The sequence below is a fragment of the Nelumbo lutea genome, chromosome 4 (genome assembly GCF_056320005.1).
Source record: "Nelumbo lutea isolate HS-2025 chromosome 4, American lotus-T2T, whole genome shotgun sequence".
In the NCBI taxonomy this organism is placed as follows: Eukaryota; Viridiplantae; Streptophyta; class Magnoliopsida; order Proteales; family Nelumbonaceae; genus Nelumbo; species Nelumbo lutea.
The window spans coordinates 95,485,263-95,498,671 of record NC_142687.1 but is presented as its reverse complement, the minus strand read 5'-3'; the positions used below and the strand labels follow the sequence as shown (position 1 = coordinate 95,498,671).

General features: G+C 43.4%; 2 protein-coding genes across 3 annotated transcripts in view; both read left to right on the top strand.

Moving 5' to 3' along the window:
• Nucleotides 1-13,409, top strand: part of LOC148861978 (uncharacterized) — a 48,038-nt gene that overhangs the window by 21,437 nt on the left and 13,192 nt on the right. For both annotated transcript variants that reach the window (XM_088982610.1, XM_088982609.1), the window contains exon 10: nt 12,349-12,404. In XM_088982610.1, coding sequence (XP_088838736.1) covers nt 12,349-12,404 — 56 coding nt within the window. The remainder of the gene's footprint in view (nt 1-12,348; nt 12,405-13,409) is intronic.
• Nucleotides 993-3,990, top strand: LOC148861979 (uncharacterized). Its single transcript, XM_088982613.1, has 2 exons — nt 993-3,314; nt 3,389-3,990. The coding sequence occupies exons 1-2, from the start codon at nt 3,309-3,311 to the stop codon at nt 3,980-3,982; spliced, it is 600 nt and encodes a 199-aa protein (XP_088838739.1). The 5' UTR covers nt 993-3,308; the 3' UTR covers nt 3,983-3,990.

Sequence of the window (13,409 nt, the reverse complement as noted above, 5' to 3'; positions counted from 1 at the left end):
GATCATGGGCCAGGCTTAGCATCAATTATAAGGGCTATAAGCTAGGCCCGGGCCCGGCCCAGCCTATACCTTGGGCCTAGATTGCAAGACCAAGCTCGACCCTACATGGGCCTGGACTGGTCTTATGAGCTTTCTGGGCCTAATGAGTAATGGCTTTTTTTGATCAATTAATGAGTAATGAGTAATGACTTTTGGCCCATGACATTAAATAATGAAAATTTAATTATTTAAAATTTTAAATTAAATAACATGTAAATGTGATAAATACAAAAAAAAATTGCACAAGCCAAAGTTAAATTGATCTTGGCTAGGCTTTAAGCCTATGGGCTATAGCAAAAAAAAAGGCATCAACCTTATTTAATTGCTAGGCTTGATCTGGCTTTGGTTACCTATCCTATTATAGATGAAGGCAAGGCCTTCATTATTGATAGAGCGCAATCCGGCCGGTCTTAGCTGTCAATGGTTTCGCATCTGAGCTGGAGCAACAAGGAGCTTGAAACGGGAAAAATGAGGGAACTTCCCAGGGAACCCGGTGAGATAACTCCGAAGCTCAAGTTAGTATTCTCTCAAAGGCAAAGTATAGACCAGATGGCGCAAAGTTCACCTACCTTGTTGTTGGGGGTAGGGGGTGTTTTATAATCACTTCGCGCACTCGCTCCGAAGCCCTTGTCAGGTCGGGTATGATTACCCTTTCATCTGTCAGTTCGGGTGTCGTCCTTTCTGCTGGGACAGAACCGTCACTGCCTTTTGTCGGAACCGTCTCTCTAACTGGAGATGGCGGTGTCAGGAGGCGGTGACAGGTGGCCGTTTGGAGTGCGGCCGTCAAGCGTAAGATCCCAAGTCAGTCAGGTGCGTCGCCCTTGGGAACGGACTTCCTCGGTGTCAGGCATAGTACGGTTTGTTTGGTTTTGGTGCCCTGAGGGCGATGTGGTGGGGTGGTGTGCGAGGCGAAGTCTTGAGTTTGGAGGTATGTCCTGTATTGCTATAGGGCAGGTCAGTTCGGCGAGGTGTATCCCGAACTGTTATAAAGTAGACCAGTTCGGCGAGGTGTATCCCGAACTGTTATAAGGCAGTCCAGTTTGGCAAAGTGTATCTTGAACTGTTACAAGGCATGCCAGTTTGGCGAGGTGTGTTCCGAACTGTTACAAGGCAGGCCAGTTCGATGAGGTATGTCCCGAACTGTTACATGCAGGCCAGATCGGATTACTGTCTGGTTTGGGGCCAAGGGTGAGTTCGGGCCCCTAGTAGGGAGTTTGGACCACTGGTTTCTCCCCTTGGTGCTTGCGCCTTAGGCGTGCTTTCGTGCCGAGCTGTTGCCTTTGCCATGTGTTGTGTAACTGTGAGGTCGGGCCAAATCTTTCTTCATCAATTGCCCCTCACTCCTCGCGCCAAGGGTCTTGCCCTGGCGCGGGGAGTTTTGCGAGGTGGTAGGTGGATTTGTCTCGTTTTTCAAATCTTGACTGCGCGAGGTGCTTTGCCAGGGTTCTCCGGTTTTCTGGAGCGTCCGTAAAGGCGGGAGACGTGCCTACTGCTTTTGATGGACGTGGCAGCGTGCGTTTATTTTAAATTTCAAAAAATCGCGCCACTGGGACGTGACAACGGATCTTTTTATTTTGAAAAAAGTGCGCCACTGCCGTTTTGAGGAGACGTGCGCTGGCAGTTGTCAGTTGTAGAGACGTGTGTGGCATGCTGTCAGTTTCCGAAAGACGTGCACTAGCGTGTTGTCGGTTTCAAAAAGACGTGCGCTGACGTTTCGCTCTTTTCGGAAAGACGTGCGCCAATGACGTCTCGATCTCAGGGGACGTGCTGTCGGCGTGAATGCGGGCCGTTAGGTTTGGCTTTGATCTGCACTGTGGTTCTTGGTTACTGTAGCTATAAATAGTAGGGGACCCCAGTTGATTTGTCACTTCTGCAGCTTGCTTCTTGAGCTCGCGTCCAACTTTTCAGCTCGCGTCTAGGCCTTTCAATTCGCGTCTAGGCTTGTTACTTCACCTTCAAGGTTTTTGGGTTGTTCCAGTCTCCGCAGTTTTCAAAACTTTCTTTCGGTGAGTACCTTCTTAAATCCACCTCTTCTCCTCGATGTCTAGCTTTGATAGCTCAGACGATTCTTCAAGTAGGACTAATGTAGGTTCTACGAACCAAGCCGTATCCCCCGACTGTTTTAGTGATCTTGAGGTGGAACTTGAGGATGACTTCGAACCTGTAGGCCGATCCGCTTCGGGAAGTTTGGTGTCTACCTCTCATCGAGGTTGGATGCTAGACAGGTTTGGTCCTTCGACCATGACGCCCGAGGGGCTCCAATCTCTACTTATTTCTTACAACCTGCCTGGGGGGTATACCTATTTCATTCCTTCAGGTAGTTTTCCTTGGGAACACGATCCTGATTAGATCGTGATTTTTTGAGAGCAGCTCGCTGCGGGGCTGCGACTGCCTTTCCACCCACTTCTCGTCGAGGTCATAAACCGGCGTTACCATTGGCCAGCTTCATCCGAACTCTATTCGGAACCTGGTGGGGACAATCTCCCTTTTTTGTGAACAGAACTTCCCTTTAGACTTGGAGATATTCTCCTCTATCTTAATGCTCAAGAAACAAGCGGGTTCTCTTCCTAGGGGAAGACGAGTGTATTATCTGTCTCCTCGCCCGGGCTTTAAGCTTCTGCACGAACTTCCTAATAAGGTCCCGACGTGGAAACGGGACCATTTCGGGGTGCGAAGTGCACAAGGGTGGCCTTTTCAGACCGGGTGGGGTGAGGCCGCTCCTGATTTTGGTGTCACTCTCGATAAAGAGACGGTGAAGGGCCTCCGACAATGGGCATGGCAAGGTTTAAAGTGCCATCAGTACTTAACGGAGGCCAAGCTTATTGCGGCCGGCTTGAGTTTGGGTAGGTTTCTTAGCTCAGGTTTTTTGTTTGCTTTGTTCCTTCTTATTTTTTTCTGATGCCGAACTTTTTTTTGCAGGTGTGATGGATGCAGAGAGGACTCGTGGGGGGCGCCTGTTCCAAGGCATGAAGAGGAGGAAGCGGGTTGCCAAGCGAACTCGTACCGAACTGCCCCCGGATGAGGAGCCTCAAGTTCCAGGCCACACGCCGGAGGATCTGCTCAGGGAGCCCGAGGTGGCTCCGCATGAAGCGGCCGGGGTGCCTTACGCTGAGGCCACTCATATGCGGGCTGGGCCCTCGGGTTTCAGGAGTGTGTTGATGCCGAACTATGCTCTTTAGAAGAGTAGGGAGGCTACTTTCCCCGAGGAGATCGGGGCGTGGACCGATCTTCCTTTGAATCAGGTCGCCTGCCGTGCCGTAACTCATGCTATGGTGGTAAGTCAGATTTCGTCTGCCTTCTTCATTTTCTATCCTTCTTGCTGTTGTCGCTCACTTGTTTCTTTTGGTAGGTGAATTCTTCTATTCACGCCTTAGCAACCCAGGTGGAGAGGAGCTCGCGACAAGCGCGAGTTGCTGAGGCGGCTGCTCATGCTGCCGAAAAGGCCTTCCGTGCCGCCGAGGCGAATACCCAAGCTGCTGAGGCAACCGCTTATGCTGCCGAAGAGGCTGCTGGCGTCGCCATGGCCAGACAGGCAATGTCTCAACGGGATGCGGAGGCCATGGGAGTAGTCGTCAAGCACATGGCGGACTTGAGGTTGGACCTGCAGCATCAGGTCGAATATCTTCAGGAGGACATCAGGGAGAAAACGCAGATCTTTTCCCAAGGTATTGAAGACGCCAAGAAGAAGGCCGTTGAAGACTACATTGCCTCTCCGCGTTTTGACGACCTGATGGTGGATTCTTATAGAAGGGGATTCAAGCTGAGTCGGTGGATGATCTGGAACACGTATCCCGACCTCGACGTTAGTGCCATATCCACTTCGCGTATAACTCAGGAGATGACGAATGCTGCCGATGGCGAGCCAGACTTTGAAGGCGAGGTAGGGCCTTCGGGTGTTGTTGAAGTGCCTTCTGATGGGGAAGAAGTAGCTCCGGGCATGTAATTTTTTTTTTGTACTCTCATTTTTCTTGCAATGGAATAGACAATCTTCTCGGTTAAAGTGTTGCTCTTTTTTCCGAACTTGTTTTTTGTCGAACTGATAATATGCCAATCTATTTCTTGCCTGAGTTATTGCACTCGCGCGACTTGTTTCGGCCCTAAGGCTCTTGTAGCGAGCTGATTTTTTGCCGAGCTAATAAGATGCCCGACTTTTCTTTGCTTGCTTATGCCGGGGTTCCTCTTGTTGACTCTGCATCATGGCCCCAAGGCTCTTGTAGTGATGTCGTCCACTTTGCTTGGCGGTTTATAGGTAGTATCGTCTTAAGTTAACAATGTTTCATGCTCGAGGTACTTGTTTGCCTTCTAAGGTTTCGAGCTCGTATGCCCCCCGAGCGCTCTCTTTACTTTATAGGGCCCTTCCCAATTTGGACCAAGTTTGCCCACGCCGGGTTCGGGCACCATAATCTTACGAAGGACCAGGTCGCCGACCCGGAAGCTTCGTTGCTTTACTCTGGCGTTATAGTAGCAAGCTACCTGTTGCTGGTAGGCCGCTGTCCGGATGTGTGCGAGGTCCCTTACCTCGTCAAGTAGGTCAAGGTTGGTACGTAACTCATCTCCGTTTGTCTGATCGTCATATGTTTCTAGTTGCAATGCTGGTACTTTGATTTCCGCTGGGATTACTGCTTCAGTGCCGTAGGTGAGGTTGAAGGGGGTTTCTCCCGTGGCGGTTTTTTCTGTAGTTTGGTGAGCCCATAAAACACTTGGTAGCTCTTCGGCCCACAATCCCTTAGCTCGATCTAGACGTGCTTTCAGTCCACGCATGATGATTCTATTCATTACTTTTGTCTGACCGTTTGCCTGCGGGTGCGCGACTGATGTGAAGTTCTGCCGAATCCCCATGCTCTGGCACCACTCTTGGAACTTGATATCCTCGAACTGCTTGCCGTTGTCGGAGATCAGTACCCGAGTTAACCCGAAGCGACATACTATGTTCTTCCAAAAGAAGTTCTGTATGTTGCGGGCCATGACTGTTGCCAGAGGTTCGGCTTCTATCCACTTTGTGAAGTAATCTACTGCCATCACTAGGAATTTTCTCCCACCTGTTGCTGATAATGGTGTTGGGAGAGGTGGTGCAGTACCTGGTGTTGCTGGAGTTGGTGCTGCTGGAATTGCTGCATTTGGGCCTGCATTGCCCGCATGCATTGCATTAGATTATCTTGCTGGTTCTGGCGGGTTGCCAGTGGGACAGCAGTTGGTTCCGTGAAGTTCATTTCAATGGGGAGTGGAAGAGGGATGTTCAACGAAGGAGGGTTCAGGGGTGCCACTGCTTGTGGCATATTCAAACTGGGGATCCCATCCACTGAAAGAGGGATGGTGAACTGCCCAATGTACACCGCTGGAACATGGAGATGCTCTCCGGTAATGGTTGTTTCTGTTCCACGTTTGGCACTGTTGGAGGAGGCCATGGGTGTTGGAGTTTTTGAAAGTAGGGTAGGTAAGAGAGATTTAGAGGGAGGCTTTTAGAAGCGTTCCCACAGACGGCGCCAATTGATAGAGCGCAATCCGGCCGGTCTTAGCTGTCAACGGTTTCGCCTCTGAGCTGGAGTGACAGGGAGCCTGAAACGGGAAAAATGAGGGAACTCCCGGGGGAACCCGGTGAGATAACTTCGAAGCTCAAGTTAGTATTCTCTTAAAGGCAAAGTATAGACCAGATGGCGCAAAGTTCACCTACTTTGTTGTTGGGTGTAGGGGGCGTTTTATAATCACTTCGCGCACTTGCTCTGAAGCCCTTGTCAGTTCGGGTATGATTACCCTTGCATCTGTCAGTTCGGGTGTCGTCCTTTTTGCTGGGACAGAACCGTCACTGCCTTTTGTCGGAACTGTCTCTCTAACTGGAGATGGTGGTGTCAGGAGGCGGTGACAGGTGGTCGTTTGGAGTGCGGCTGTCAAGCGTCAGATCCCAAGTCAGTCAGGTGCGCCGCCCTTGGGTACGGACTTCCTCAGTGTCAGGCATAGTACGGTTTGTTTGGTTTTGGTGCCCTGAGGGCGATGTGGTGGGGTGGTGTGCGAGGCGGAGTCTTGAGTTTGGAGGTATGTCCTGTATTGCTATAGGGCAGGTCAGTTCGATGAGGTGTATCCCGAACTGTTATAAAACAGGCCAGTTCGGCGAGGTGTATCCCGAACTGTTATAAGGCAGTCCAGTTCGGCGAAGTGTATCTTGAACTGTTACAAGGCAGGCCAATTCGGCGAGGTGTGTTCCGAACTGTTACAAGGCAGGCCAGTTCGGCGAGGTATGTCCCGAACTGTTACATGCAGGCCAGTTCGGATTACTGTCTGATTTGGGGCCAAGGGTGAGTTCGGGCCCCTAGTAGGGAGTTTGGACCGCTGGTTTCTCCCCTTGGTGTTCGCGCCTTAGGCGTGCTTTTGTGCCGAGCTGTTGCCTTTGCCATGTGTTGCGTAACTGTGAGGTCGGGCCAAATCTTCCTTCATCAATTATCATTCCCATTCTTGAGTAATGTGTGACTAGGAATAACACTAACTAGTTAGTGCAACCATTAAGTGTTTTCCCGAGTCCCACATTGCTTAGGGAATGAGAATGAAGGCTTTGCTTAGGAGGACAATTCTCATACTTGAATTGAAGTGTTGACATGTTTTAATTCATAAATATTTATTTATATGTTAAAATAAAACTTAAAACCTTTATATTTTGTATTTTTATATAAAATAGTAAGCATTTAATATAAAATAAAATATACTTGTTTGTATTATAACATATAAAATATAATATATATTATCATATATAAAATTAAGTATATATATTATCATATACAGTGTTTTAAAAGCATAAGGGCCAACTTGCGCCTGAGGCGCAAGGTGCAAGGCGTGGCGTGCACCTTTTTATGCAAGGCACAAAATTACCAAAACAAAAAAACTAAAAAATAAAAATGTTAGAAAATTAAAAAAAGCCAAAATAATAAAACAAGAAAAATTCAAAAAAAATATTAAACATAATGTTAATAAAAAATATAAACTTAAATTTTAAAATAAATGTTTTAAAAAACCTATTATCTAAAATTAAAATACATAAACATAACATGTAAAGCATATTCAAATGAAAATTTAAAAACAAAAGCAAACATATAAAGCATCTTCAAGCATGTAAAACCCACGATCCCTTTTTTTCCTTAATTGCATTGCTTTAAATAGCTAATGTGATGTAAAACATATTGCATTCTTGATTCTACGAGTCACCTTTGTACTACGCCCCTCGAGGCAATCTTGGACAAGTCTATGTTAGGGTCTGAAATTCTTATTTCTCACATAAAAAATAATGATTTTATAACTTTCATTGCCTTTTAAGAAGATATTTTATTGCAATGAATGGATGAACAACATTAGAAAATAGGGGGTTCTCGGAGCTTCGGTGAGTGGAGCCCCTGGCCTAGCTGTTAGACTAAAAAAAACAAAAAAGCGCACGCCCGGGCTGAGGTGCAAGGTGTACCAGACACACGCCTAGGCGAGGCACATACCCCAAAATGCGCCTAGGTGCGCCTTTTAAATCACTGATCATATACATATTGCGGGTCAGGCTTGAAGTATTAAGCCCAAGCCCGGGCCTGAATTTTCCGGGCTTGATACAGGCCCGGGTTGGGCTAAGAATGATCACCCCTACCAAAGGTGCAAACCTCAAGAGTGGATTTTTGTGGAAGAGAACTTCAGCCTCTCTTTCTTCAAGTCCCATTTTCTTTGAAGAGGGAAAAATAAGCCCTAAGGCTGTGTTTAGTTTGAAAAAAGAAGTTGGGAAAGGTAGAGAAACTTTTACAAATCTTGTATAGGTTTCCCTACCTTTCCTTCCTCACCCTATCTTTTCTTTCAAACCAAACATAGCATAAAAGGCTAAAGCAGGAAGGTTGAAAGAAATAAATGTTACTTGGATATTTTCTGGTTTTTTATCAGAGAGATATTGTTTGCAGAAAGTGTATAATAATGTTACTAATCCATTCATCAAAAAATGAAACCCATTTCTGTTAAGTGATTGCAAGAAAAGTTGTTGCTGCCGCTTTTGAGAAGATTGATGCTCCATTGAATCTCATAAGGGCCTTTGTTTGTTACAAACAACAGTTTTGCTCCTTCAACTACTATTGAGAAGATGGAGCCTCTATTGAAGCTCATAAGGGTCTTGTTTGGTACAAGCAACAATTTAGCCTCTTCAACTAAGGCATAATTGAATTTGAAATGTGATGGACATTTTTTCTTCCAGTGAAAAATACCTTGAAAAGATCTTGGGTGATATTGATTGCGAAGTTAGCAACTGATTTGCTATTGAGCAAGGCATGCGTCTGTTTATCCGGAAAATGCAGTGGATATGTTGAGAAACAAATTTGGGTTTGTTCTACATATGATAAGGTTGGTGGTGACTGCTGAGGGCAAAATTGGGTTTTCGAAAAATTAAAAGTGTCATGTGGTGTCACATATTAGCGGGATGTGATGGACAACTAACAGAACTAACGGAAGGGTAGTATATATCATATTGTGTCATACTTTAGGGGTCTTTAAGTTGGTTTTTAAACCTTGGGGGTGCTTTAAGTTATTATCAGATAGTTCATGGGTATTTTAAGTAATTAACCCAAAATTTTATTAGAAAAAGGAGGAAAAATGCTAAATACATCCACCAGATCGATAAGTTAGTTTCTCCTTGATAAAAAAATGATGTTTCTCTAGTTAACTGCTCAGAATATATATTTAGAGAAACAGCCTAACTGTTAATGTTTAATATTGGACTGCTACTTGCCCACTCAGTTAACCCTATATAGTTGGGATATGGCCCTGTTGGGTTGAGTTCAGTTAAGTACCTTATGCCCCTACTTAGGATTTTAGGCATTATGCTAGTGAAGGCAGTTCTTAGACTCCATCCTAAGAAGAATGAATTTTGGCTCTAAATGGCGAAATTGGATGGAAGTCTGTGTGAATACTCCTTTTTCAGTCCTGGTAAATGGAGTGTCTTGCGGTTGCTTCAGGAGTTCTAGGGGCGTAAGGCAAGGGGACCCCCTCTCTCCCCCTTCCTTTTTATTTGTGTAACTGAAGCTCTTAAGTAGATTGATGAAAAGGGCCACGGCAGGGGGTTTTATAGAAGGATTTCAGGTGGCAGCTGAAAGGGTGGAGGTTTCTTTGTTGCAGTTTGCAGATGACACTCATATTTTGTGATGCTTCAGCCGAACAGCTTGGTTATGTAATGGCAGTGCTGCAATGGTTTGAGGTTGTGTCAGGCCTTCATGTAAACATGAACAAAAGTGAATTGGTTGCGGTGGGAGAAGTGCCAGAGATTGAGAGGTGGGCGGAGGAATAGGGGTGTAAAAGTGGTAAACTTCCTTTGAAATATCTGGGGATGCCTCTAGGTGCTAGGTGCAATTCCAAATCGATTTTGGAGCCTGTCGTGGAGTTATTAGACAGGTGTTTTGGCTTCTTGGAAGTCCAAGTACTTATCTTATTGGAGGTAAATTAACTCTGCTGAGAAGTGTGCTATCCTCCCTCCCTTTGTATTTGCTCTCTTTGTATCCAATTCCTAGTGGGATGGCTAAGTCTTTAGAGGGGAAGATGCAAGATTTTCTGTGGAGAGGCTGGGGAGGGAAGAGAAGAAAAAATTCATGATGTTTGGCCGGTCCAAGATTTGTAAATCCAAATCTCAAGGGGGCTTGGGTGTGAGAAGAATAAAGGATCTCAATTCTGCTTTACTGGTATAGCGGTTTTGGAGATTTGGTGAGATTCAAGGTGGTCTGTGGAGGAGGGTGATAGCAGCCAAGTATGGATATGGAATTTCTGGTTGGGTCTCGGGGGAGCTAAGCCAATCCTATGGATGCTCTGTTTGGAAAGGGATTGGGAAAATTCATGGTCCTTTTTCAAACGGAATTCTCTTTATGGTTGGGAATGTGAGGCGAGTTCTTTTCTGGAAAGACATATGGTGTGATAATAGACCCTTGATGGTTTCTTATCCTACTCTCTTTGAAGTAGCATCGGATAAAGATGCCTTTGTTTTGGACTATTTGCAGGTGCAGAGTGGATTCATTGTTTAGGCACCTATCTTTAGGCAAAATTTGAATGATCGGGAAGTGGAGTCTCTAGTGGAATTGCTGCACCTGCTGTATAGCACTCCAGTGGAAACAGGGATAGAGGATAGAAGAGTTTGGAAGTGGGAGAAGTTGGGGGTCTTCTCTGTTAGATCCTTTTACATCTATTTTTCTAGATCAGAGGATTAGCCAATCCCTGTTAATACTGTGTGGTGTAAGGGTGTGTCCACAAAGGTGGCGTTTTTTGTCTAGAAAGCCTACTTGAACAGGATTTTAGCTAGGGATAATCTGGAAAAAAGGGTATGCAGTATGCTGCTCAGTTATCAAAAATAGAAAAAAAGAAAAGAAGGGTGTGCTGCTGGACACATCTGTTTGTATGATTTGTCAGTGTCATACCGAGTCAGCCATCTGCTACTTCACCGTGGTTTGTCCTATGAGGTTTGGAATAAGGTCAGGAACTTGTATGAGGTGAACAGTTGCCCTGAATCAGTAGCCGATTTTGTGAAGAGTTGGAGAGTCAAAGGCCTCACTAAAAGAGGGAAAGTTGGCTTGGAACCTGACTTGTGCTGCAGTTTTCTGGTGCATCTGGCAGGAGAGGAATGCAAGGATCTTCAAGAACCAACACATCTCTTCAGACTGTTTCAGAAAGTTATGGGAAAAATATTTTCTTGGTTAGCAGTAAACAATGTATTTAAGGACAGGAATTTTAGTTCATTTTTTTTAATGTTGGGAATCTTTTTGTATATTAGGGTTCGGGGGTATAGTTCTGCTGGTTGCAGTTTTTGTAAAATCCCTGTGTACAGTTCCTTGTTGTGCATGTTTTTGTCTCTAATGAAAATTTCACATTACCTGTTTCAAAAAAACGTTCAGTAGGCACATCCATACCTACTCAGAAATTTACATGCTAGTGAAGTTGAAATGATTATGGTTATAACTGTGAGTAGAAATCAGTTCTTAAAAGGTAAAGGGATATTTTGGTCATTTTAAGGTTGTAAAAGGGTGGCTGAGGTGTATTAAAATAATTTACAAGGGGCCAATGGCCATAAAAAGTTGGTTTGCATTCTAGAGGGTGTTATGGGTATTTTCTGAGTTTTATCAAAGTTACAATTTGCACATGTTCTTCCAAACTTCAGTCTCGAAAAGAAGTTCCATGATATTAGTCCGTAAGGAGCTCCAGTATTTTAAAAGCGCAAGGGCCAATTTGCGCTTGAGGCGCAAGGCGGGGTGCACACCTTTTTGAAGCAAGGTGCAAAATTACAAAAAAAATGCTAAAAAAAGTCAGAAAAAAAACTAAAAACTGCAAAAAATATTAAACATAATGTTAATAAAAAATATAAACTTAAATTTTAAAATAAATGTTTTAAAAAACCTATTATCTAAAATTAAAATACATAAACATCTTTTTTTGGAAAATGGTAATAACATGTAAAGTATATTCAAATGAAAATTAAAAAATAAAAGCAAACATATAAAGCATTTTCAAGCATGTAAAACCTATAATCTCTTTTTTCGTCAATTGCATTACTTCAAGTGGCTAATGTGATGTAAAACATATTGCATTCTTGATTCTATGAGTCACCTTTGTACCACGTCCCTCGAGGCAAGTCCGAACAAGTCCATGTTAGGGTCTTAAATTCTTATTTCTCACATAAAAATAATGATTTTACAACTTTAATTGCCTTTTAAGAAGATATTTTATTGGAATGAATGAATGAACAACATTAGCAAATAGGGGGTTCTTGGTGCATGCCTAGGCGCACCAGGCATGTGCCTTTGTGCCTATGTGCATCTTTGGGCCGCCGTTTAAATCACTGAGGAGCTCTTGTCTCCTTGTACTTTACCTGCTAAAATAACACTTTTTTTTCACATATACAGATAGAGACCTCATGTATATAAAATGATTAATGACCATAATCTGCCTTTTTTCCTTATTCTATCTGAATTAGCGGAGAGGCCTTACTTCTGGAATGCCAAACACAACCTAAATTAGAAAAAAGGAAAAAAATCTTTAGTCACTTTTGTCCTTTGGATGGTATTTTTATTATTTCTCACTTTTCCCCTACTGTTCTTGTGTCCACAAAAAAGTGGTGCTTATTAGTGTTTCAGTGGAATATTTCTGGTGCTCTTGTTTGTTCTTAACATGAAACTTATTTTGGGTTATGATTTTTTTATTTTAGCTTACATGCCACTGATTTACTAGAAATGAATAAATATTGTATTGCACCTAAAGCAATTACTTAATAGGACAGTTGGAAAAAACTGAAGTCTTCTGATGGAATCTGATGTCTTTATGACATTGCTGCAGGATCAGTACTTCCACCTTCCTATGCTCCAAATTACTCAGGCTATTCTGGATATGAGGTCTCTCTCTCTCTCTCTCTCTCTCTCGTGCATTTGTGTGTGTGTGTGTGTGCGCTCATGTGGGCACACACCCAACTTTCTTGTGGAAAAGATTTTCTGAATGGGTCATTTAGATTTACATCATCTCTTTACTGAGATATATTCAAATGTAATTTTTGTTATTGATGTTTTGAATTTCAAAATGATAAACAGACAAGTTGTATTTTCTTGTATTCTTTACTGATCAGCTTATACCACTTTTATGTAACATTCTGTGTGAGATCCATCTGTACTGATATCTGCTTGAAATGACACAATGTTGAATATCTGTGCTATAAGATGATTTGTAAGGCATACATGAAAAAATTGTATTCTTAGAAGTGTTCTATGAGCTTTTAGGATTTAACAAATTCTTGAAAAAGGGAGAAATGATAATGTTGCATGGGAGATGTGGTTGAACTCCTAGGTAACTTTGGGATTTGGTATATGCTTGGAGTGGTTGTAGGGTATGTAGATTGGTTCTAATGATGATTTAGGTTTGTGTAACCAGCCCTAACTAATAGAGAGATTGAGTGACCGTTTTCTTTTTTTTTTTAATTGTAAGGTAAGAAAACTTTGTTATATTAATACAAGTTCGAAGCAAATTACCATATGTGGTTCCCTCTGAACCAAAATACAATGTGAAGCTGCATATTAGTAACACGGTTTCTTTGAAAGAAAGAACCAGGCTAAGGATAATTCATTCATATAGAACTATTTCCTTCACAAAGCATCTATGAAAAGGGACGCTGTTAAACCCCTTAACTACCAAAAACCAATAGTTTGCTGTAGCTGCAGTTCTTCTGAAAACTTTATCTTCCTAGGCATATTAACCTTCAAATATCTTGTAATTCCTTTCCCTCCAACTTTACCAAATTACTGCTGTTTGTAAGGTATTCAAACAATTTTATCTTTTCTATTCAGTCCCCGGAGATGCCAACATTTGAGACTCTCCATCACTATTTTTTTTTTGATAAAGGAAAGTAG